The sequence below is a fragment of the Eubalaena glacialis genome, chromosome 2 (assembly GCF_028564815.1).
Source record: "Eubalaena glacialis isolate mEubGla1 chromosome 2, mEubGla1.1.hap2.+ XY, whole genome shotgun sequence".
In the NCBI taxonomy this organism is placed as follows: domain Eukaryota; kingdom Metazoa; phylum Chordata; class Mammalia; order Artiodactyla; family Balaenidae; genus Eubalaena; species Eubalaena glacialis.
In genome coordinates this window covers 24,457,076-24,482,523 of record NC_083717.1, presented here as the reverse complement: position 1 = coordinate 24,482,523, position 25,448 = coordinate 24,457,076, and the positions used below count along the sequence as shown (strand labels likewise).

At 43.0% G+C, this 25,448-nt stretch overlaps 1 protein-coding gene across 1 annotated transcript in view; it reads right to left on the bottom strand.

The window, feature by feature from the left end:
- Positions 1-24,537, bottom strand: part of ITIH5 (inter-alpha-trypsin inhibitor heavy chain 5) — a 75,435-nt gene extending 50,898 nt beyond the window's left edge. Inside the window, exons 1-5 of the mRNA XM_061181649.1 lie at positions 24,396-24,537; positions 15,297-15,341; positions 4,008-4,171; positions 2,978-3,079; positions 901-1,151 (exon numbers count right to left, since the gene is read on the bottom strand). Coding sequence (XP_061037632.1) covers positions 901-1,151; positions 2,978-3,079; positions 4,008-4,171; positions 15,297-15,341; positions 24,396-24,485 — 652 coding nt within the window. The 5' untranslated portion in view covers positions 24,486-24,537. The remainder of the gene's footprint in view (positions 1-900; positions 1,152-2,977; positions 3,080-4,007; positions 4,172-15,296; positions 15,342-24,395) is intronic.
- Positions 24,538-25,448: the final 911 nt, after the last annotated feature.

Here is a 25,448-nt window from a genome sequence, read left to right as displayed (position 1 = left end):
TAAAAATAAAATACAGTGTGTGTGTGTGAAAAAAACAAAACAAAACAAAAAAACAGAGTATTGAAAAATAAAACAATAAAAAAAAGTATTAGAAAATGACCACATACTCCCTTACCACTAGTATAAAATGATTATTTTATATAACTTCCTGGTTTTTTGTCAGCTTCACAGTTAACATATTTAACATTAAAGTGTATGTACAACTGTGTCTCTTTTTTCTCTATCACGTGCTGAATTGTTTTTGTAACCCTATTTTACTAATCACGTCTGTGTGGTTGAATACTTAGGATGAAGGAATGTTTTTGCTACTACAAATATTATCAAACGGGTTTGTACATGTAACAGTACCGATATTTTAGACGTCTCACCAAGGTTAGATTCCCAAAAGTGATACGACAGTGTCAAATGATTTGAACATTTAAATCTCCTGATAGGGCTTCCCTGGTGGCGCAGTGGTTGAGAATCTGCCTGCCGATGCAGGGGACACGGGTTCGAGCCCTGGTCTGGGAAAATCCCACATGCCGCGGAGCAACTAGGCCCGTGAGCCACAACTACTGAGCCTGCGCGTCTGGAGCCTGTGCTCTGCAACGAGAGGCCGCGACAGTGAGAGGCCCGCGCACCGCGAAGAAGAGTGGCCCCCGCTCGCCACAACTGGAAAAAGCCCTTGCACAGAAATGAAGACCCAATACAGCCAAAAATAAATAAATTTAAAAACAAAAATCTCCTGATAGAGCTTGGCTTAAAAAAAAATGTACAGGGCACTGTCTTTGTTTTGCTGCTGTCCTTCAGATTCCCCCTCCTCTTGGGGCCCGTGCTGCAGGGGTGCCATCTGGTTTAATGCCAGTGCCCAGCTTGGAGTCAGCACAGGACACCTGAGTGCATCCGGCCAGCACCACTCACCTTGTCCCCGCCCGTTGCCCTGGCGACGGCTGTTCTGGAGCCCCAGCACCTCCAGCGCCGCGATGCCCGACCTCTCCAGAACGGTCACCTCCACCGTCAGCCGCCCCGCCAGCTGCTGGGGCCGTACGCTGACCACGTGCTCGTACTTCCCCAGCCGCCGCTGCAGGAGCTCCTCGTAACTCAGGAGGAAGGCAGCCTTGTCCTTGCTGGGAAGCACCACGGAGGCTCTGAAGGTCTCCGTCCCCTTCTCCCTGGAAGGAAGAGAAAAGGGAACAGGGGATCAGAGGAAGCCAGGTTCCCTCGAGTCCCCCAGGGCCCCGGCCAAACTCTCTCAGCGAGAGGCCTTAGCGTGGACCACAATGTTTCCCCATCATCAAGCCACCAGCCACTGCAGCTGCCCCCATGATGCATCCTGAGGGGATTCAGGACGGAGAAAACCAGGAGACTGGCCCTAGATAGTTAAGATGCGTATCTAAGGAATAATTTCAATGAGCCCAGACTCTTGCATCTTCCTATACACAGAAGCACTGAATTCATCAACTCGAGAAGTCTGTTGTTTTTCAGTGTGTGTGATTAGCAGTAATCTTTTGATGTGTGACTACCTTTTTTTTTTTCAGCAAAAACTCCTCTATATCCTGGCTCCTGTTTGGAACACTGCCTCAGAGCTGAGAAGCTGTCTCCCAGGCTATAGTCTTCAGTAATGCCTCCAATAAAACGTAATTCTTGATTTTTAGGTCGTGCATATTTTTTCAGTTGACATTAGAAAGAAAAACCAGAATTTAGTTTTGGGAGGAGTAGCAAAGGCCTGCACTAGAGGAAGGTCACACAGGTTCAAGGAATTCTGAAGAGCAGAGAATTCAAAGACTACTTAACTCTCCGACCTCTCCTTGTGTCAGACCCGAGGGAGCAAAGGGGAGGGGGATTGACACAGGTGACCTCCAGGAAAAACAGATTCCTGCTGTGATCCAACTAAACGGAACTGTGGCTTGCCTGATTCTGAACAATGTATGAAGTGTAAGAAAAGATAATCCTCATAAAGCCCACACCTTTTCCTCTAGATACTAAGATCGTTTTTCTTCAAAGGGAACAGATGACTTTTTTTCAAATGGGCTGGTAGAGAGGGAAATTGATTCTCAGTATACTAGGTGGTTCTCTAGTTAATGTTATTTACGGAGTCATTAAAAGTGAATTGATTTATTGGTTTTCAGTGTTTAGATTCAGTTTATAGACAAAGAATACAAATACCATGACAGATCAGAATTTTAACGGTGATAACTCTGATGATGCAAAAGTAAATGATTAAGTAGGAAGAGATGAGTGCTGGAAATGGAAATGAAAAGGTAGGATGACATGAAGGAGTCAGAATATTATCATTGAAGATAATAGGGCTCGTCTAAGATGGTATAACTCTGCTTAAATTAACTGAAGAAGAAAAAGATAATAATACAAAAAACTGGAATGCAGAGAGAAAGTGGGAGTATTGTAAATATGCTAAATCCTCTTTCTTCACAGCACAGAATCAACAGATAATATCTGATTTTTATCACAAAATTTTTAAAAAGCAAAACTATCATAATATTTAGAGTGAGGGAGGTAACTACCAGAAAACTACAGAAATATCAGAAGTGGATGTTTCTAGAAAGTGAGAACTGGGGAATGGGAGTGATAAAATATTCCTTTTCATCATAAACCCTTAGCTACTATATTGTTAACCAGGTATATATATGTATTTTTTTAAAAAGTTTTTTTTTTGATGTGGACCATTTTCAAAGTCTTTATTGAATTTGTTACAATATTGCTTCTGTTTTATGCTTTGGTGTTTTGGCCCTGAGGCATGTGGGATCTTAGCTCCCTGACCAGGGATCGAACGCGCATCCCCTGCACTGGAAGGTGAAGTCTTAACAGCTGGACCGCCAGGGAAGTCCCTAACCAGGTATATTTAATTATTTATTATGATGATAAAAAATAAAAAGATAAATCTTTGAAGAAAAGCGTGAGAACAAGATGGGTAGGCAGGGTAGAAAATTTGACACTTGGCTGAAGTGGACTTTTAATTCCTTAATTCAATGGTACTTACCCACTGTCTTCTGTGGTTTTATTCCTTTTCTCTTTTACCTTATCACCATTTTTCTTTTCCTTCTCTGTAATTTCTCCCTGATACACCTTGTCTCCAATAAGCCTGAAACACAAGACAGCTGCGTTGCCAGCTTGCCATCCAAGACAAACTCAAACATGGATCTCATAACCATGACAACCCTAGAAAATATTTTTATTTGCCTCTTGGGTGTGCAGAAAGAATGCATTCCAGCCCAGGGCACTCCCTTTGCATCACTCATCTCATTACAGGGCAATTTTCAACAGGTCCAAATGGGAAGATCCAAGCCATGGGGCCTCTGATTCTCCAGGAGGAAATCAGAAGACCTGCTCAAACTTCCAAGAAGATTCACCAACTTGAACCTTGCCCAGACCTAAAATTAAACCCATACACCTATTTTGCATCTCTTCACCTCTTAGTTCAGGAGAAAAGAAGAAAGATATTCTATCTAGTACATCAAAGGTTTCATGGTGTCTCGTCCTTCAGATCTCAGCTTCAACACTGACTCCTCCGAGCCACCTCCCCAACTAAACAAGCCCCCTCAATCCTACTTGCCATCTTTACAGCATTTGCTACTGTCTGAAGTTATCTCATTTATTCATCTGTTTGCTTATTTATTGTTTCTCCCCAGTGGAATTTCTGGAGCAGAGCAACATTGCCTTTTTCATAGAAGTAGACCAATCACCTTGAAGCATGCCTGGCCCAGGGTGGGTACCCATTTGTTGGAGGGAAAGAAAGAGAAAATGAAGGTGGGGGAGGGAGGAAAGAAGAGAGTAATGGGATAAAAGAAGAGGTAATAAAAAGGAGGAAGGGGGAGAGGAAGAGATAGAAGGAAGAAGGGAGAGGAAGGGGGGGGAGGGAATCAACCTTCTTTCCCACGAACTGTTCGCTGGACTGAGAATTTATAAATTCTCACGGCCAAAGACTGTGGTCCTCACAGCACCTCAGGCTCCCCCTGACCCTCCCGCATAGAAATCTTCAACCCAGGGTCTCTGACCAGGGTGTCACCTACATAGTGAAGTTAGTGATGAAAGCTGCGGCTGGAATCTGCATCTGAAACGTGATTTCCTGGTCCTCAGATGCTCTGTTCAGCATCCTGCAGGCAACCGTAGTGAAGGCATAACGGGAAATAATGGTGGACTTCACCGAGAATTCTGTCATCAAGGGTTTGGTTTTCTGTTGGAATCAAAACACACAGTATGCTGTGCATCTGGAACTCTCACAACATTGTAAATCGACCATACTTCAATAAAAATTTAGAAAAACAGTATTTTCAATGGCACATGAAAGCATGATTCAACCATTTGGGGGTAGGTGTGGGTTTTTTTTTTCCGTAAGAGAAATCATCTTCAATTTGGGAGCCTTTGACTTGTGATTGTTTTCTTCTTTCTTTGTCTTGTCCTGATTTTCTGGATTTTCCCCTCAATTGTAAAACAGTCATGGTTGAACAACCAGTACATGACAGAGAAACAAATTATTTAGCTCAGCTTTAAGAAATGAACACAGTAGGGAGGGATAAATTAGGAGGTTGGGATTAACATATGCACACTACTATATATAAAATAGATAATCAACAAGAACCTACTGTATATATAGCACAGGGAACTCTACTCAATACTCTGTTATAATCTATATGGGAAAAGAATCTGAAAAAGAATAAATATATGTATATGTATAACTGAATCACTTTGCTGTACACCTGAAACTAACACAACATTGTAAATCAACTACACTCCAATATAAAATTTTTTTTAAAACTGTAAAAAAAAAAAAAAAAAAGAAATGGACACAGTTAAGATTTTCAATTTAACAGAGAATATACTCCACTTAAAGAATTTAATAAAATATTGGAATTTTAGAAGTATGTGAAGTATATAACACTTTTCTGTTATAAATGTTTAGATCACATTTCTAGACTCACTGAATTGACCACAACATCAGATTACACCTAAAGAAATTCTCATATTTCCAAATTAATTTCAATATCCACTTAGAGAAACTATACTCTGGGGCTTTTCCATTCAGATGACAATCACATTATTGTAAAATAAGAATCAATACTGAGCTCAGGAAAGTATTTGGGGAATTAGAACCCAGAAATAGGAAAGTCTGTGCTAATTAAATTTATCCCCGAAACTTCTGATAAGGGCAGTAGCTAGACAGTGTGAATTTAAAAGCTGGTTAAACTATTCACTGTTCTCTGTGCATCTATAATACATGCATTTGCTTCTACCTCATGGTATTATAACTCCTGCTAAGTGTCTTCTTCACCGCATGAGCCAGGCCAGAGTGTGGGCAGTGGTGGCGGCAGAGTTCCACCAGACTGTTCATCTGGTGGCTGAACTTGAAGCAGAAAAAAATCTAAACGCATCTGAAAGATTTTCCCCTAGAAAGAAAACAAGTTCTCCAATTCGGTCTGAGAAGGAGTTATTTCAAAACAATGGTTCTCGAGATGTGGTCCTTGGACCAGCAGCGTCAGCATCACCTGGGAACTTATTAGAAATGCAAAACCTCAGACCCCATGTGCCAAACCTACAGAGCGACCATCTCAGGGGGTGGGGCTAGAAGCCTATGTTTCAACAAGTCCTCCAGGGGATTCTGAGGGTTGAGAAGCACTCTTTTAAACTAATATAACTAGGTGACACTTCATGTATTTCTGCTAGAATTTTATATCTATAAATTGAGAGAGCTTGAGTAAATCACCTAAATTATGTCTTCTTCTGAGATCCAAGAATCTAAGTCAAAGCCAAAAGTAAGGAATAAAACTTTGGGTTTAGGAAATTATTCCTGAAATCAGAAATAATTGATGATTATATATTTTATATATAAAATATATATCTGATTTTATATATTTTTATATATAAAATATATAATCATATATATATATGATTATATTTTTTATTTAAAAAAATATTCTTTTTTAAAAAATAAATTTATTTATTTATTTTATTTTTGGGTCTTCGTGGCTGCACGCAGGCTGTCTTTAGTTGCGGCGAGCGGGGGCTACTCTTTGTTGCGGTGCGCGGGCTTCTCATTGCGGTGGCTTATCTTGTTGCAGAGCACAGGCTCTAGGCGCACAGGCTTCAGTAGTTGTGGCATGCGGGCTCAGTAGTTGTGGCTCGCAGGCTCTAGAGCGCAGGCTCAGTAGCTGTGGCGCACAGGCTTAGTTGCTCCACGGCATGTGGGATCTTCCCAGACCAGGGCTCGAACCCGTGACCCCTGCATTGGCAGGCGGATTCTTAACCACTGCACCACCAGGGAAGCCCTCTTTTTTTAAAATTGGGGCATAGTTGCTTTACAATGTCATACAAAGTAAGTCAGAAAGAGAAAAACAAATATTGTATATTAACGCATATATGTGGAATCTAGAAAAATGGTACAGATGAACCTACTTGCAGGGCAGGAATAGAGACACAGACGTAGAGAACGGATGTGTGGACACGGCGGGGGGAAGGGGAGGGTGGTATGAATTGGGAGATTGGGACTGACATATATACACTACCATGTGTAAAACAGAGAGCTAGTGGGAACCTGCTGTATAGCCCAAGGAGCCCAGCTCGGTGCTCTGTGGTGACTGAGATGGGTGGGATGGAGCGGGAAGGGTGGGAGGGAGACCCAAGAGGAAAGGGATATATGTATGCATATAGCTGATTCACTTCGTTGTACAGCAGAAACTAACACAACATTGTAAAGCAATGATGACAAAACATTCTTTATGAACATCTAGTCTCTTTAGGACAAAATCTGCTGCTTTAGCCACCGAGTTTGGAGAAGATTTTCATACAGCAACAGAAACTGGACACCTTCCTCGTACACCTTTAGACATTTAGACCTGGACCTTTAGACCTGGACACCTTTAGACATTTGAGTTTACAACCCCACTTTAGTGTGAGTTGCCCTTGAGCTGGATTTAGTCATTTTGTTAATTATTTCGAACTCTATGCTCTTTCTGATCTGTACGTGCTTTATTGGTTTTGTTTTGGGAACTAGACTTCTGCGTATTAGAAACACCCTTGAAATGAAGAAGTTATAGTAAAAGCTATCAAGACAAATATAAAGAAAAAGAAACTCTCAAGTCCAATCCCCTCGCTTTACCAACGTTAAGACCAGGATAGGGTACTTGCCCCTGGTCACACAGGTGGGAGGTAAGAAATCCAGCATGAGAATATGGAGTTGCTGACTGCCAATCCTGCCTCTTCTGTAAAAGGATTCCAGAGGTGGCCTGGCTGATCAAGGCTTTTCCCAGCAGTCACTGTTAGACAGCCAGTAAAATACAGAACTGCCAAAGCATAGTATATGTAATGCTGATTCAATTCAAAAGTTACCTGTAAACCTCAGTTATCCCCCCCATTAAATTGTAAACACTCCAGACAGGGCAGGGAGCTGAATCCATTCTGCACTAGTGCCACATTCTGACATTTTCTAAAAATTTTTTTTCTTTTTTTTCTTTTTTCTTTTTGGTTGCACCATGCAGCTTGCAGGATCTTAGTTCCCTGACCAGGGATTGAACCCGCACCCCCTGCCATGGAAGCGCGGAGTCCTAACCACTGGACCACCAGGGAATTCCCCCCCCCCCAATTTTTTCTTATCAACTTATCACTTCTTTACACAAAAGTCGAGTACTACTAGGGAAAAAATCTTGTTAAGTTTACGTCTTTGATAAACAGAGCATACAGCTCTAGCTGCACGGCATTCCAAACAAAACTGAGCTTCTTCCATAAAGAGTCCTTGCCCTGTACTATTTCTAAAGTATTTAAAGATCTTCTGCACTTGGTACCCTTGAGATTATCTTTGATGTCATGTTTATTTGTTCTCATTTATGAGATAATTATCACTTAAAATATCACAGCAATTAAAATGTGAAAATTAGAAGATGCCTGACAAAATGCTAAGTTTGACTACTATGGTATCTTCTTTTGCCTTAAGATTATGGATGTAGCAGAATTTTCCACAACATTACATCAAGAGGAAGCACAGTTTATGGTTTGTAGCCCCAAGAGACAGGCTGAGAAAAGTTTCAATAAACTATTTTAGTTTTACTGCTTCTGCCCAGTTAGTGTTTTCCCACAAGAGCCCCTGTGTTATTTACATGTATAGCCCTTGCCTTTCCGTGCCGGCGTTGTCCGCTGAAAATCTATTAACATGAATTATGTGCAACTCCATCCCCCATCCCCGAAAGCTACCCATCCCTTCCCCTGCCCCTCCTGGCCTGTAAACACGTGGAAAACAGGGGCCATGACTTGTTCCTTTTTTCTCATCCACAGCTCTCAGCAGAGAATCAAAATCAAAAACATTTGTAAAACTGAATTTTCTGAATCTTGAACAATTAGAGAAAAATATATATCCTCCAAAGGGAAATAGTAATAAAGTAGTATTTCAGAAGCATGACTCTAAATTCTATGATGGATTGGGAAGAAATATTACACACGATCTGTTCTCTCAAGGCGCGGAGGGAAGAAAGTACGAAAAATAGAAACACAGGAAGATATAGGGAGATATATGTATTTACTTTTTTTTATTGGAGTATAGTTGCTTTACAATGTTGTGTTAGTTTCTGCTGCACAGCAAAGTGAATCAGCTATACGTATACATATATCCCCTCTTTTTTGGATTTCCTTCCCATTTAGGTCACCACAGAGGACTGAGTAGAGTTCCCTGTGCTATACAGTAAGTTCTCATTAGTTATCTATTTTATACATAGTAGTGTATATATGTCAATTCCAATGTCCCAATTCATCCCACCCCTCTCCTTTCCCCCTTGGTATCCATATGTTTGTTCTCTACGTCTGTGTGTCTATTTCTGCTTTGCAAATAAGATCATCTATACCATTTTCTAGATTCCACATATATGCGTTAATGTATGGTATTTGTTTTTCTCCTTCTGACTTACTTCACTCTGTATGACAGTCTCTAGGTCCATTCACGTCTCTGCAAATGACACAATTTCATTCCTTTTTATGGCTGAGTAATATTTACTCATTGACTAGAAGACTTTCCAGAGCTCAGAAGGAAGAGAAAACAGTGAAGACCATAAAAGTAAGAAAAGGCTTTTAAAGATATGTAGAATTTATATATGGTGAAAGAAAACAAAAAGAATATTCTAAAAACACAAAAGACATAGAAATGGAAATGAACCATAGCCCATTCCTGGCACAAGAATAGTGCAATTTACAAATCAAAACTACAATGAGATATCATCTCACACCGGTCAGAATGGCCATCAGCAAAAAATCTAGAAACAATAAATGCTGGAGAGGGTGTGGAGAAAAGGGAACCGTCTTGCACTGTTGGTGGGAATGTAAATTGATACAGCCACTATGGAGAACAGTATGGAGGTTCCTTAAAAAACTAAAAATAGAACTACCATACGACCCAGCAATCCCACTACTGGGCATATATCCTGAGAAAACCATAATTCAAAAAGAGTCATGTACCAAAATGTTCATTGCAGCTCTATTTACAATAGCCAGGACATGGAAGCAACCTAAGTGTCCATCATCGGATGAATGGATAAAGAAGATGTGGCACATATATACAATGGAATATTACTCAGCCATAAAAAGAAACGAAATGGAGTTATTTGTAGTGAGATGGATGGAGTTAGAGTCTGTCATACAGAGTGAAGTAAGTCAGAAAGAGAAAAACAAATACAGTATGCTAACACATATATATGGAATCTAAGGAAAAAAAAAAAAAGGTCATGAAGAACCTAGTGGCAAGACGGGAATAAAGACACAGACCTACTAGAGAATGGACTTGAGGATATGGGGAGGGGGAAGGGTAAGATGTGACAAAGAGAGTGGCATGGACATATATACACTACCAAACGTAAAATAGATGGCTAGTGGGAAGCAACCACATAGCACAGGGAGATCAGCTCGGTGCTTTGTGACCACCTAGAGGTGTGGGAGAGGGAGGGTGGGAGGGAGGCAGATGCAAGAGGAAAGAGATATGGGAACATATGTATATGTATAACTGATTCACTTTGTTATAAAGCAGAAACTAACACACCATTGTAAAGCAATTATACTCCAATAAAGATGTTAAAAAAAAAAAGAATAGTGCAATTTAGTTAGAAAGGAGGGCACATGGGGCGAAGAATACTGGCCAGGTACATAAAATCGTGAGGAGATGCACCACCCCAAGGCCAAGCACAGAACCTGGAATGGCAGAGGTTTACGAAAATGTGTCATAAAAGAGAGGATATAAAACCGTGGTCTCGGTTTTTCCCAAAGCACAGTTCTTAAAAATCCAATACACTTTCCATATTTGCATTCAACTCAGTATTTTGTTTAGGGATGTGGGCTGGAAAACAGGGGGCAGAAATCAAGTCTTCCTGTGACATAATAATGTCTTCATTATCTTTCCTGCAAAAGCGAAACAGATGGAAACGCGTTTTTAGGCAGGGAGTGTCTTAATTAGCTGCTTGGGGGACCAGAGGTTTCTGTGTGACTCATGTGAGTCACTTCAGATCAAGCCACCCAGAAGATATCCTGAATCCCCCAAGATGCCATCTGGAACTGTGACCAGGGAGTGTTTGCCACGGCCTTTGCCAGGAGCCAGGTCTCTTCCCAGAAGATTAACCTTCTGCTGTGTTATCCGGTCTACGAGTTCTTTGTCAACCACTAGAAGAAACCAGCCCAAAGGTGGGAGAGAACCTCAGAAACAACCTCAGCAGCCCCTCTCACTTTACGGAGCTTGGCAATGGGCTGACTCCCGTCCAGAGATCTTTACTAAACCTGAATGCTTCTTCCTTTTGAGAAAAACACAGCTCATGCTGTTATTACGTGAAGCAGAGGACCTCAGACCGGGCACCTCCCTGATGACTGTATTCACCACCTTGGGGAAATAATTTTCCCTCTGTAGACACAGGGTGTCATCCGCTCTGAATCGCCTATTTGCAGTAATACATTCTATAGGGCAATATTTCATTATGTTTAGAGAGGAAACACAAAATGCAATTATCATCTTCATGCAGAAAAAAAATTCCATTCTGTATACCCCCTAAAACAGATAAACCATGACGGCTAGAGTTGGGAGCAGGGAGACAGACAAGTACGTAGCTAGCTCTCAGTGAGGTAATGGTGCCCAGCACCACACTACCTGCTGAACTGACTATATTTTCTTATTTTCTATATTCTTGATGCTCTGGCATTTGGGGCTTTGATCTCGGAGAGGCTGCTCCTCCCAGGGCCAGCTGATTCCTAGAGATAGCAAATGACGCCCCTGCGAGCACACCTTCGAGATACAACCAATCAGCACGGAGCCCTCTCCCCAAACCACCTCCTTTACCAAACTCTCACACACCAACCAATATTCCCCCTGCCCCGTATCACCCCAGGACCAGGTACCTGACCACTGGGGACCATCCCTGTAGCCCAGAGACTGCCAAAATTATTCCAACTACCCAACCCTAAGCTTACGCAGCATACCTAACCTGACTCATCAATTCCTTCCTGTAAAAACCCCAATAAAGGCTCTTGGCCGCATTCTCTCTCTGTCCCTGCTGCCCCCTGACTGACCCGGTGCTTCCCCACATAGCACTGCCATGCCTCTCATCCCTCGGGATCTCTGAGTATAAACTTCCTCCTTCGTGACGATCATTTCTGTGTCTGTGTGTCTCACCACATCTGCTCAAAACACATCCCAGCTACAAATTTTAGAATATCTGCTAGGAAGGGGATGCCAAGACACGGCCCCTGCCATCGGGAGGTTAAAGGATGGCAGTGAATTATTTTAGGAAAACAGGCCAGTAGCTGTTAAGCACCATGGAGACTCAGAAAAAAAGATACTCCTGCTTTTCAAAACATACACATTTTTGGTGTCTGTGATACCAGAGAGCTTCATTAAAAGGGTATCTACTTAATTCAGAATAAAATCAAGCAAATCCCCAGGGGTCCATGAGCTGGCAGTGATAGGAGGGTACCAGCTGTGGCCACCACGTCCTCTTCATTAGAGTAGAGAACATTCAGATTAGTGTGGTATGGCTACAACACGAAATACAAGGAGACTCAGGTAAGCGAGGGCTACAGAGGCAGGCAGGAGCCAGATCACAAGGGGCCATAGATGTCCTCAGAGTTAATCCTACAGGTGATACAAAGTCACTGAAGACATTTGCAAAAGAGAGTGATGCACCAGACTTATGCTGGAAAGATCATTCTGGTACTGCTTGGATGGGTAAATAAAGTCCACATTACAAAATTATAATACATGTATCAATAAAAGTGAGGCTTTTAACATTCCTATATTTCTAAGAAAATTTGAGAGACTGTATAAAACAGTCTAAGGCAAAGGGCCAAGGAAATCTTTGTAACCAAGAATGAAACCTTGAAGGGTATAAAGAACAGATAAACTTATTTATTACTCAGGAACTTAAAGCTTTTATATGGCAACTATACTATATACAAAGTTAATAGACAAATAACAGATTTAGGGGAGAACTCTTCCAATTCAGAAGACAGAGTATGTATAGCACACAAAGATCTCCTACATACTGACAATTAGGGGATAAAAAAACACAATAGAAAAATGGGTGCAGAAAAAATTTCACAGAAGAACGACCCTGAATGGCCAATAAATATATGGGGAAAAGTCCAAACTCAGGGAAATGCACATTAAAGGAACAATGAGGTATCACTTTAAATCTAAGAGACTGACAAATCAAAAGGAGTAATTATAGCACTGCTGGCAGAAATGTACATATTCATCACTGCTGATAGAAATGAAATTAAGACAGAAGGTACTAGGTGTATTCAAAAAGTAGTCTGACTACATCTATCAAAATTAAAAGTGTATCTGCACTCTGACTCAGCAATCCTCTTACTGAAAATCTCAGTCATAGAATTAAAAGCACCTACATATTAGAAAAAAATTTTTTTGCAGCAGCATTTATAGGGGCAAAAAAATCGGAAAAATATTGAAAGCTCATCAATAGCAGAATGCTTGATAAACCATCGTGTGCCAACAACCTGTAATATTTTTCACCATCTAAAAGAACGGATAGAGGTAGGCCAGGTGAGGCACTGTTGAGTGAAAATAATAAGAAATAGAAAAATACAATCAGGTGAGAAGGCAGTTGGGTGTATGAGTGACAAGCACAGACTCAGAAGCTAGACTGCTGGCACTCAAAATCCTGGTTCAACCACCTCTTTCGGAAAGTGTAATCTTGGACAAGTGACTCAATCTCTCTGAACCTCCGTTTTCTTATCTGTAAAATGTCTGTATATTTGGTTGAGCTATGACACATGAGGCGCTCAGGACAATGCCTGGCCCATGGTCAGCATGCAGGGAACAGTAGCTGTGGTTACATGGTCCCACTGTCTGAAAGCAAAACGAAAACTCTCATACATGCCAATGTACACGTGGGTCCCCCACCTGCCTCTGCCATGTTGTTTTTCTCATGGCATCTTCTCTATTCCTAACACACTTAACCATTTATTTACTGACTGTGTCTATCTCTGCCCCGCTTTACAATTCAAGCTCTATGAAAGACAGGGTCTTTTGCCTGTTTCGTTCATTGCTGTATTCCCAATGCCTTGAACATTTCTGGGCAGATAGTAAGGATTCAAAAAAATACTTGTTGGGAATTCCCTGGCAGTCCAGTGGTTAGGACTCAGCGCTTTCACTGCAAGCAGCACGGGTTCAATCCCTGGTCAGGGAACTAAGATCCCACAAGCCACGTGGCTTGGCCAAAAACAAAACAAAACAAAAAAAACTTTGTTGAATGAATGAATATTTGTATCTATGTCTTGCTGGGAGACTACTGTCCATGAGTCTGGTATTTCTGCACATTTTCTGAGCAGAGGCACTGGCTACCTCTGTTTTGTACTACATTTTCCAGGATATTTGTATAATCAACAGCTTGGGAAGAGAGAGGTGGGGCTTCCCTTCAGAGCAAAGGGCAGGTTGGCTTAAAGTCCAGAATAATAAAGAGAATGTCTCCCTCCAGGGCAAAGATCAGGCAGGCTTAGCGCTCATTACAAAAGAGTCGGGTTCCCTAAGCTTAGCGTTTCTCTCTTTTTTTTTTTAACTAATATTTATTGGAGTATGGTTGATTCACAATGCTGTGCTAGCTTCTGCTGTACAGCAAAGTGAATCAGTTATACCTATACACATATCCATTCTTTTTTAGATTCTTTTCCCATATAGGTCATCATAGAGTACTGAGTAGAGTTTCCTGTGCTCTACAGTACCTCTCTTGTGATAAAACCAGCCACGTGTGTAGGTGTCGCCTGGCCCTCTCTGTATCACTACGTGAGAACTGAGCTGGAGGAAAGGCACCAATCCTGCCACTCTGACTTATGCTCTTACTGTGAGTAATAAATCATCCTTCATCTCTGGCCCAGGAGTCTCTTGTTTGGTGCCAGCAGCCATGAAACAGCAACAGACTAGCTTATTGGCTTGTAAGTAGGGTAAAAATCTAGACTCTTCACAATTCTTGACCCGTTTATGTTCACATATGTCTGTGTATGATGATGTGAACATGGACAAAAACATGAGACAATGAGGTTAGCAAACCTGGGGTATGGGGAGTCGGATTGGGAGGATAGGAGAAGGGAGGGGAGGAAGAGGCCATGCAGAAAACGATAAGAATACAAAGTCCTGGTCCAAATAAAGATGGTAATGATTGCAACATTGGTCATGGTCGATCCAGCCTTGACTCGACCACCAGCCAGGAGTGGGGAGGCCTTAGGTAAATGGCTCATTCCTGAGGATGTACAGAGGAATCCATAGCCTCAGAGCCTGAAGGCGTGTCCCCACATTTTGATATGTCACGGCACACACAGTGGGAAGGAAGGACTGAGATCATTTCAGATAAATGCTTAGAATCCTGAACATCTATCTGCCCAAGTTCCATCTGGAAACCTCCAGCATGCACTGAGAGCCTGGACCAACTTCCATTACACAAAGCTTTAATCTACAAATGTGAATTCTTTGCTTGCTTTAGCTGTTTACTTCACAACACAGCCTTTATTTCTTGTGTAAGAACATCATAAAAAAGTAAAGATTCACTTAGGTGTTGGGCTTTTTTCTAAGAAGGTCTTTGAAAACTTCACACTTTGTCCTTAGAGTTCTACTGGGATAATCAGGTCTCTTCTCAGAAAAAAAATCCACTTAAAGAAAGCCTTATAAAAGCCTATAAAAGAAAGCCTTATAGAAGCTACACGGTTTCATGTTCGATTTCTTCTACATGCAATTTATAAGCTTTGGAGAAGCTGCAAACATAGTTATTGCCTGGTTCAAAATACATAGAACAGCGAGGGGAACAGATTTTTAAGAGAATATACGTGAATATACGTACCAGCCTTTGCAACAGCCTGACTTGCCTTGGGACCCTGAGTGCAACCTAGAAGAAGAAAAGAGACATGAAATATGATCGTGAGGTCATTCTCATGTGAGTTACATGAGGGGGGTTAAAACCAATTCGAATTCACGCAAAGGGTTATCCATCCTGAAAAGCAGTTTTGACCTGTAACCAGGGAGCATCCAGGCCAGGATTAGAATTCACCCCTCTCAGACCTGGCTGACTGCTGAACCCACGATGTCACACCCCCTCCTTACCTGAGGGTTCTTACATCTGTTAGGGGAAGACAGATGAAATGGCCAGGACAGAGTTCATTAGAATATCTGTTTTCGGTTTCCATTCACTTTTGGCTTGAAAATCGGCTCTTTGCTGTTGTGTCTGTTACAACGAGTAAACCTGTCAGCTCAACTCTGATGGGCTCATTTACTCCACTCAAAACTCCACGAAACTCTGGAAGCAAAACTGAACTTACCTTGAACTTTCTTACTGTGTTTTTTGTGGATGATTTGTTATACTTTCCCACATGCAGAGGAGGGGCATGGGACGGTAATAACATCCTTATTTTTAAAAATCATATAATAATTAACCAGCCCCTCTGGACTAATTTAAAAGTCCTAGCTGGTTGCTGATTATTTCTCATGACACATCACTGTTTAAAGAACAGAAGTGTTAACTACCGCTGCTGTGAGTGATGAATCGGCCTTTCTGGAGGGCAGTTTGACAATGTCGATCACAGGCTTGGAAAATATGCTTAGACTGTATGCATGCCTTTTTCAACAGCTTTATGCGGTATAATTTACAAACAATAGAATTCATTCATTTAAAACAATTCAATGTTTTTTAGTGTATGCACAGAGTTGTGCAATCACCACGACAATCAACTTAGAACATTTTTATTATCCTAACAGAAAGGTTGCACCCCTTACCCACCAGCTCCCAACCCCAGCCTTTGCCCTGGCCCCAGGCAACCACTAATCTACTTTGTCTCTACGGATTTACTCATTCTGGGCATTTCATATACATGGAATCATACCATATGTGGTCATTTATTACTGGCTTTTTTCACTTAGCGTAATCTTGTTGCATTTATCAGCACTTTGTTCTTTTTTACGTCTGAATAATATTCCATTGTGTGGATACACCACATTTTGTTTATCCATTGGCCAGTTGATGGACGTTTAGGTTATTTCTACTTTTTGGCTATTATTTACAATGTGGAACTTGCATGAACATTCACATAGAGTTCTTTGTGTTGGGCATATGTTTTTAGCTTCCTCAGGCAGATACCTACAAGTGGAATTCCTGGATCATATGATAAATTTAACTTTTAAGAAATAGATAAACCAGTTTTCAAAGCAGCTGTAACATTTTACATTTCCACCAGTATGCACGTCTTCTAATTTAGAAATCCTAGTTTCAGAAAAGCATCATATGGGGGAAAAATCAATAGGAAAAAAATGAATGTACAAAAAAATTCTTTGCAATTTTTAAAACAATTGCTAATCATTGGAAATAGCCTAACATATCCTTTAAAAATGGTTTGGTTAAATATATTATGATACATTGATTAATTAGAATACAGCTATTGAAAATAATAGTATGGGCCTCTATTTACTGACATCAATGTTAATTTTACTGGACTTCTGTGCTGTTCATCAAATATTTCTCCAACTCTCTGCCAGAAGGACTGCATTTCCTGGCCCCCTTGTGGGAAGACAGAGCCACGGGACTGGCTCTGGCCAATAAGTTATGAATGTAAGTGGCATCTGTCACTTCTGCGCCAAGGATTTGATCGCAGGTGTGAGGTCCTCCAGAACTGCCTTTTCTCACCGGCATAGTAATTAGCAACGTTTGATATGGTCACTGCTCCATCAAGCCCAAGATCACACTTGCTGCACCGACAATCCAAGATGGACAAGTCATACAAGCAAGAAATAAACGTTTGTCATGTAAGTCACTGAGATTTGGGGGTTGTTACCCCAGTGAGGACAGCCTGGCCATATTTTAAGACATATTTTAAGTGATTAAATCAGGTAGCAAAATGCTAGATTTAACATGATCTCATTTTTATAAGTGTCTACATGTGTAGAATGTGCCCAAAATGCTAATGGCTGTTACCTTTGAGTGATTAAATTCTTTTTCTTTAAACTTTTTTGTACTACCTCAGTTTTGGACAAATTACTGTGTATCATTTCCAAATAGGAAAAAAACAATAAAGATATTTCCATTTTGTTAACTAAAAGTATAACAGAAACTGGTTTAATCACTATCCTCTCCCTGATCCCTCCTGAAAATAGATAATGCTACTGTAAATTACCATTATAAGCCATTATAGAGTCTCCTATTCTACAGAACATGGAATAGAAAGAATCAGTACAGGATTTAGGTTGACATCGGCCCTGGCTCCATATGAGAACCAAACAATGACTAGGAGGACACTGGTTTCTATTCCTAAAATGACATGGGATGATTGGGACCGTCCAAGGAAAGCCAGAATAAGCATCCTGGGCAAGGTCTCCATCGGGTCTGCAGGCTCAGCTCAGGCCTCTCCCTTCCTAAAATTGTGGAATAGGCTGGGGACCACTTAAGATAGCCATGGTCAGAAGGGAAGCTCAGCCCTGCCCAGGTATTATGTTCTCTGGTTGATCTAAAGTATTTCTTTGAAGTCTCCTCCTTTGTAAAATAGGTTTTCCAAGAAAATAAACAAGCATTAAGGAGAACAAGAGAGGTTGGTTTTTCATTTTTGAGATGACTATCTGACCTCTCGGGGGATGACGATGGCTACACTTCAGTCCAAATTTAGACTCAGACTGAACCAGAATCAAAACTTCCTGGTGCCAGCTAGGATTAGAAGTGGAAATGACAGCAATGTCATCTTCATTGTTTTTAGTTAGGAATTCCTGATCCCTTTTATTGTTGGAGAGTTTTCCCATTGCCTGGTAAGAACCTGGGAGTGTGGGTTAAGGACAGGTAAGTAACCGACTCCAGCTTAACGTCAAGGGCTGCCATGAAGAGTAATCTCAGAGCATGGACCCCCAAATAACAGACTTAAGAGATGGCTCAAATAGGATGTTTTGCTCCTACTGAGCTGAGCTTACTTCTCCAGCATCAGAACAGATGTCCAGACCACAGTGTTTATTGAGAAATACGAGCCACGATCTTTGCCATCAAGGACGATACTACCTACTTGAAAGAAATACACTCAGGAAGACTTAGTAGACGAGGTAATTTTTACAAAGGAAATGGAAAAAAGAAGAGTTCACTATGTTCTCAGATGACCATAAGAGGCTTTACGATGGAGGGATGGCTAGAAGTAGTTGTGTAGGATGTTCGTTGGAGTGGAATGAAAGGGGAAGAGAAATTTAAAGAGCATCCAGTTCAATACAGGAACCATGCTGAGAAAAAGCTCATCATCTGCCTCTTTAACTCACATGGACCAAGCAGCACTCCCTACCAGGATGTGCAAGGGTGGCTGAAGACTGCCTTTGCACAAAGAATGTAGCAATAACACCATCAGAGCTGGGGGATTGGAATCCCCCTCTACTCCATCATCGGGTAGTCCAACCAGAGGTAAAAAACAGCAGGCACTGCTTAGTGTTTGTAATTTGGATAACAGAGATGGTATTCTCACCCCAGGATCAATCACAGTGTTGGATCAGGATTGGGAGGGAAGAGAAACACCGTGAAAGCATTCCAGAAAATCCACAGATGGGAAAGAGCACAGGAAAGGAGAAGAGGAGTGAACCCTAATTCCACCCAGGGTGAGGGATGTTGTGAATACGCAGAACAACACATTCCCATTAGGGATGGATGCTTTAATGACCCGGGTCCACTGAAAGTGGGACAGAAAGGCGGGGTTCATGCCCTCAGGCTGTACTTAGGCCAGCTTCAGCCACACACCATCAAAGGGCTGAAGACATGAGTTCCCAGCGGGCTCTGTGCCAGAAATGTATCTACCCGCTGGGCTCCATCTTCTGAGGGCATCTGAAAACCTGAAACCAAGAGCCAGGAGCTCAGGAGTCCGCTGACTCAGAGATCTGATACAGGACCTGACACCAAACCCAGGGCTACAGGGTGGAAAGCACGGGAGATGCCACCCATCACCTGGACCGAGGACAGTTAGTCTGGGAGGATCCCATCTGGGTAATTCTCTGTCACCCGCACAAAAGTTCTCTTCCTTTGGAGAAATGTTGCTGCAGGTTGTCCTGCTATGGATCTCTTGCCATTTGGGGGGCCCATAACCTCAGCAATGGAAGAAGAAACTTCTTTTGGGGGCTGAAATTCCAAACAATTTTCCAGGCAGCTGGAAAAACAAAAACAAAACCCAAACCAACTAACCTTAGGCAAGTCACCTTGTTTCTTTTAACCTGTGAGAAACAAGGGAAATGGATCTGGCTTGTGGGAAGATAATCAGGAGGTTGGGACCACCCCCCAACCCCACAAAGAAAGCTCCGGTCTCCATCCTATGGCCCCATTTTCCTAAACGGACCCTCTGCTCCTTAGATACAGAAAGCTTACAGGACCTCCAGCTGGACCTCTGACAGCACGGTGGGCACAGCTGCTTTATGTTAGCGCATCCAGGACCTTGGGAGAGCGTTAGTTAGGAACACGAAGTCACATACGACTCACCGCCCAGCTCGCAGGACTCTCCCATCCTTCTCCCCACCTCCCCCCAAAGAAACCAGATATAGCTGGTTCTGGTTCAGGAGTGAGTAAACCTCTGGAATCTCTCCCGTAATACCCTTCTTCCCCATCCAGCCTTAGGACTCCATTGCAACGATCACACCCGTGCACATAAAGGAGACATTATCGAGTGGTCTGGAGCTCACAGAATCTTTCCTTGACTTTACTTTTCAAAGCGTTAAAAAAAAACAAAACTGGTCTTGATTTTCTTTGTTTTCCCAAATACAAAGGTTCTGAGTGAGAGACTATAAAACTTAAAACTGCAGAAATGCTCGATTCAGGGAATTAGAAATGTATCACCACTGTGAGTGTGGTACCAGAAGCCTATGCTGAACACAATCTATGTGCCAGGAGCTACAAATTAAAATCGTATTTAAACAAATTACATTACATTGTAAATATGAAAGTGGCGGTCTTTGGAGGAGTCATTGAGAGCCCGGCTTGGCATTCAGCACTCCTGGGTTCTAATCTAGGCTCTGAAATATCACTTGCGTGCATCACTTCCCCTGGGTGGACTTCCATAGTTCTCCTGGAGCATAAGCTCGCTGAGGCCTTCCTTGCAGTGGCAGAGATTCAACCAGGCTGTACATAAATAACCAAAATAGCTAATAGGACCTGAGTGCTTACTAAACGTAAGTGCTGTGCCTGAATCAACTCATTTTATCCTCACAACAAAAAGGAGCAGAAGTGGGTTTGTTATTTTTTATTTAATAGTTTATTATTGTTTAGAAGCTAATAAAAGGTAAGCGTCAGGATCCTTCACTTGCACGGTCCCTTAACAAACGGTGGTATTCGTAGTGTTTGTCAAAATGTGTCATTTGCTGTGATTTATTTATCATTCTAAATAAATGTTTATTTTAGCACTTTTAGCATTTAGCATTTTTCTTTAAGAGGGCTTTGCCCATTAGGTAAACTTGACTCCTCTCTCAAAACTTAGATCCACCCCTACCTATGAGGTAGGAACCATTAACAACGCCATCTTGCAGGTGAGGAAACGGAGACCCAGAGAGGTTAAGTTACTTGCCCAAGTACACACAGCCAGTAAGTGGTGGGATCCAGATTTGAACCCAGGCAGTCTGGTTCCACTTGGGGTGCTCTTAACCATATACTTTATTGCTTCTTATTATTTTTATATAGAGCTCCTAGCAAACTCTCCCTGACACTCAACACTTGGTGCCTACTACTATTCTGTAAATTAAAAACTGCTTTTGTAATAATGGGAACGCAGCTCCATCCTTAGTTAAAGAAACCATATCAGTTTGAGGGACTTCCCTGGTGGTCCAGCGGTTAAGAATCTGCCTTCCAATGCATGGGACGCGGGTTCGATCCCTGGTCAGGGAACCAAGATCCCACATGCCGCTGGGCAACTAAGCCCGCGAGCCCTCATGCCACAACTAGAGAGAAGCCCGCGAGCCACAATGAAGACCCGACACAGCCAAAAATAAATAACTAAATAAATATTAAAAAAAAAAAGAAACCATATCAATTTGAAAGCAGGCTGATTTTATACAAGAGCCTTGCTTTTTAATATTGATTTCCTGAAAAATTCTTTCAAAGCTGAATTAGTCTAAGTGTGGTCCATGCATCACCTGCATCAGGATCATCTGGGTCCCACCCAAACCTAGTGGATGGAAATTGATGGGGGTGGGGCATAGGAATCTGAATGTTTAAAGAGCCCCCGAGTGTCTTTCTGCAGGATGAAGTTTGAAACCCACTGCTGACAGTGGGTTTATTACACTACGGGTAACACTGTTTACAGATGAGGTGGAGAGGGAGGAAGGGACTTGAATCTAGGATACTATTAGTAATATTTTCAATTAAAGGTATATAACAAGCTAATAGGCAAGTTGCAGCACAAGAATTGCCACACAAGCTAATAGGCAAGTTCAGGTACATTAAAACTTACATATTCATTGACATTTAAACATTGTTCACCAAATACCATATGATATCACTTATATGTGGAATTTAAAACTGGACATAAATGAACCTATCTATGAAACAGAAGAGAATCAGGGACATAGAGAATAGACTGGTGGTCGTCAAGGGGGAGGGATGGTGGGAGAGGTTTGGATTGGGAGTTAGGGATTAGTAGATGCCAACTATTATATACAGAAAGGATAAACAACAAGGTCCTACTGTATAGCACAGGGAAGTATATTCAATATCCTGTGATAAACCATAATGGAAAAGAATATGAAAAAGAATGTAAATATAATACGTATAACTGAATCACTTTGCTATACAGCAGAAATTAACACATTGTAATTCAACTATACTTCAATAAAAAATAAATTTTAAAAGTTGTTCACATATAATTTTGAAGACCATAATTATTGACACCAGAGCACTAACTGCATTGCCAGGCACCATTCTAAGTTCTAAGTATATTAACTATTTTAATCTTCAAAAGCCTTTTAATTAAGTAATCTCATCATCCCCATTCTCAAGATGGGTAAATAGGGGCTCTTAGATGTTAATTAACTCCCCAGTAAGTGCAGAGCCAGGATTCAAACCCAGGAAGTCTGGTTCTGGAGCCTGTGCTCTCAAATCCTACATCTTATACACACACACAAATTTTTTTAATAGAGTAGGGATAAAAAGGTAAAATCGCAAAATTTCACAGAACTTTATATTTGGAGTCTTTTCTGATTTAGTCATTTTCCACATGAATAAATAGTGCCGTGAGTTGACGACTGCATGAAGTCACTAAAATGGGCTAAACCTGTGTTCTGCTATTCAGGGAAGTTCAGTGTTAAGCCTACTTGGACTTGCAGATGTCAGAGCTTTAGTCCCTCCTCCTAGTTCATAAACAGAATCTTTGTTTCAGTGCTTCCCACATTCTTCTCCCTCCGCCCCCTAAAAAAAGTTTTAGGATCTTTACCCTAAATTCCTACCCTCGGCATTTCAGCTGCCCAAGCCTAACAGCAGCCACCAACATTAAGTGCTGACACCGTTCCCAGCACCTTAGGGGTATTAACTATCCAATCCTCATCACCCTATTCTCTCCCACTTTTCACAGAATTGGAGATTGAAGCACCCAGGACCTTGCTCAGCGTCACAGAGCTGGTAAGTGCCAGAATCAGGAATCGAGCCCAGGCACCAAGTCTATGCCCTTAACCACTGACCAAAACAGCTACCATTTCTTGAGCACCCACTGTATACCAGGTCCTTCACATAAACTAGCAGCTGGATCCTTACAAGTATGCTCAAGAGGAGGTGTGTTCCGTGCTGTGATGGACAGTAAAGGAAGGCTCAGAGAAGGTAAGCAGCTTGTCCAGGCCACACAGCTGTAAAGGGCAAAGGAGAGACCAGCCTTTCGCTCTGGATCCCAAGCCTGCATGTTTCCCCTTCACCGCACAGCCTCCTGGAATTTTTATGGGTTATTTCTCCTGATAGTCCTACAAGAGAATGACCATTTCTTCCATTTCACAGATAAGCACATCCTTGAGGGAGCGTCAACATGAAAGTAACTACGGGATGTTTAGGTAGATTCTGTTTTCCAGATCTGCTCTTCAAACCAAGGTGCTGGGAAAGGGGACAGAAAGTATACTTGCTTATCTCTTCTTCCCACCCTGTGAAAGCATGCTATCAGCTAAACAATTTAAATACGTGTGTGTAAACAGCACCAGGAGCCTTTAATCAGGACAGAGCCATTTCTCCCTATAAGGTCTGCGCTTTGAAAACTGTTCCAACCTGTTTTATACTCTTCAAAGAGCTTTCCTATCCATGGGGCATTGTACTGAGATTTCATATTTGCAGGTTTCATTCACCTGTGAGGTTAAGCCATTTTAAAAACCCTGGCAGATACACAGAATATTAACCAGGGTAACTGAGACCCTTTGGTTCTTGATCCTCTGCCCACCATCTGGCCACCTTTAAACTGCTAAAGCATTGATAAGAACCTGATGGAAAGTCGTGTTCTCCTTGTTTTCAGATGGGAAAAGCAGAGGCTTCCAGGAGTTTGGAACTTTTCCTAGATGTGCTTTCTCTCTGGAACAACTAGGAACCGACAGCAACAACACACTACCCCACACACGAGTCTTAAAGAATCCTGTAGTTAACCTGGGGCTCTGGCTCAGAAATGAACAACAAAAAACTAGCAGAAACCCGCGCAAGTAACAGGAGCCAAGGAGATTTGGTTCTGCAGGACTTTGAAGTGGCAGGCACAATTCTGCAAGAAACTTCGCCAGCCAGACGCTCTCCTCGAGGGACCAGTAGATGGGGAAGTTCCCGAGCAGACGGCTGGGGACAGAGAGGAGGTGGAGGGACGATGTGACAGGAGATGGGGGTGAACCCTCCTTTCCTCGCGTCCAGGAGCCTGTCCGGCAGCCACGCGCCCGAAGGAGGCGGTGGGAAAGGGCGGCAGCCCGCGTCCCGGGCCCGCCCTGCGGCCCCCCGAACTCCACTTACTTGCTCCGAAGTGTCCCCCCAGCTCTGCGCCTCTTCCAGCGACCCCGCGCAGAACGGCAGGGTCAAGCACAGCCCGAGCAGCGGGAGCATGGTGGGGCCGGGGCGGTGGCACCGGGACGCGGCGGGACGCGCGGGACACAGCGCTGGGTACAGCGCCGGGCTCGCGGCTGCGAACGCGCGCGGCCCCGCCCCCGCGCCCTCTTGCCCCGCCCCCGCAGCCCCGCCCGGGCCCCTCACCACCACAGACCCCGCCCCACCGCGCGCCTCCCGCCCGCGCCCCGCGCACCCCGCCCCGGCCCCGCCCCCGCGCCCTTCGGTCCCGCCCCCTCGCCCCTCCGGCCCTGAACTACCGCGAGCCCCCCGCTTCCGGCCCAGCACTCCCGCGAGCCCCGCCCCCGTCCTGCCCCGCGCCGCTGCACCGACGCCGGGTACCCCCCCCCACGCCGTCCAGAGCGCACAGCTCGCACCCCCTCCCTTGTCCCCTTCCCCACCACCCATAAGCCCCGCCCCTCCCTCGGCTTCTTTGCCTCCCTTCTCCATCCAGCCTGTGGCACCTGCTTCCACCTCCAGGCCCCCGACCCTCTCTTCCTCTCCCGCTTCTTCATGGACTCGCTTCATTCCTGTCGCAGGAGAACACGGTAAGGGCCAGCCTGACCCTCGGTACACAGCCCACCCCTTCACCTGCTATATATACCCCCCTCCCACTGCTAATATATACCACCCCCTCACCTACTGTATGTACCACCACCATTCCCCCACCTGCCAGCCTAAAGGCAACAAGAGACCTGCCTTCTGAGAGAACAGCGCATTCCCCTGGGCATCCAACTCTGACGCTCACAGGCCCAATGAAGGGGTGCTAATTTGTAGTCTAATGCAGAATGGCATTAGCAATGTGGTCCCGTTTTATGTGGCTCTGGCATAAGGGAACAGAAAAGAGGAAGCTAGGATTGGCACCATGTCGTAGTATTTCTGATTTTTTGGTTGTTAATCATGAAAGTGAATGTCATTGTTACCATAGTTACAAACTATCGGTGATGTTTCTGTCCTGTCATA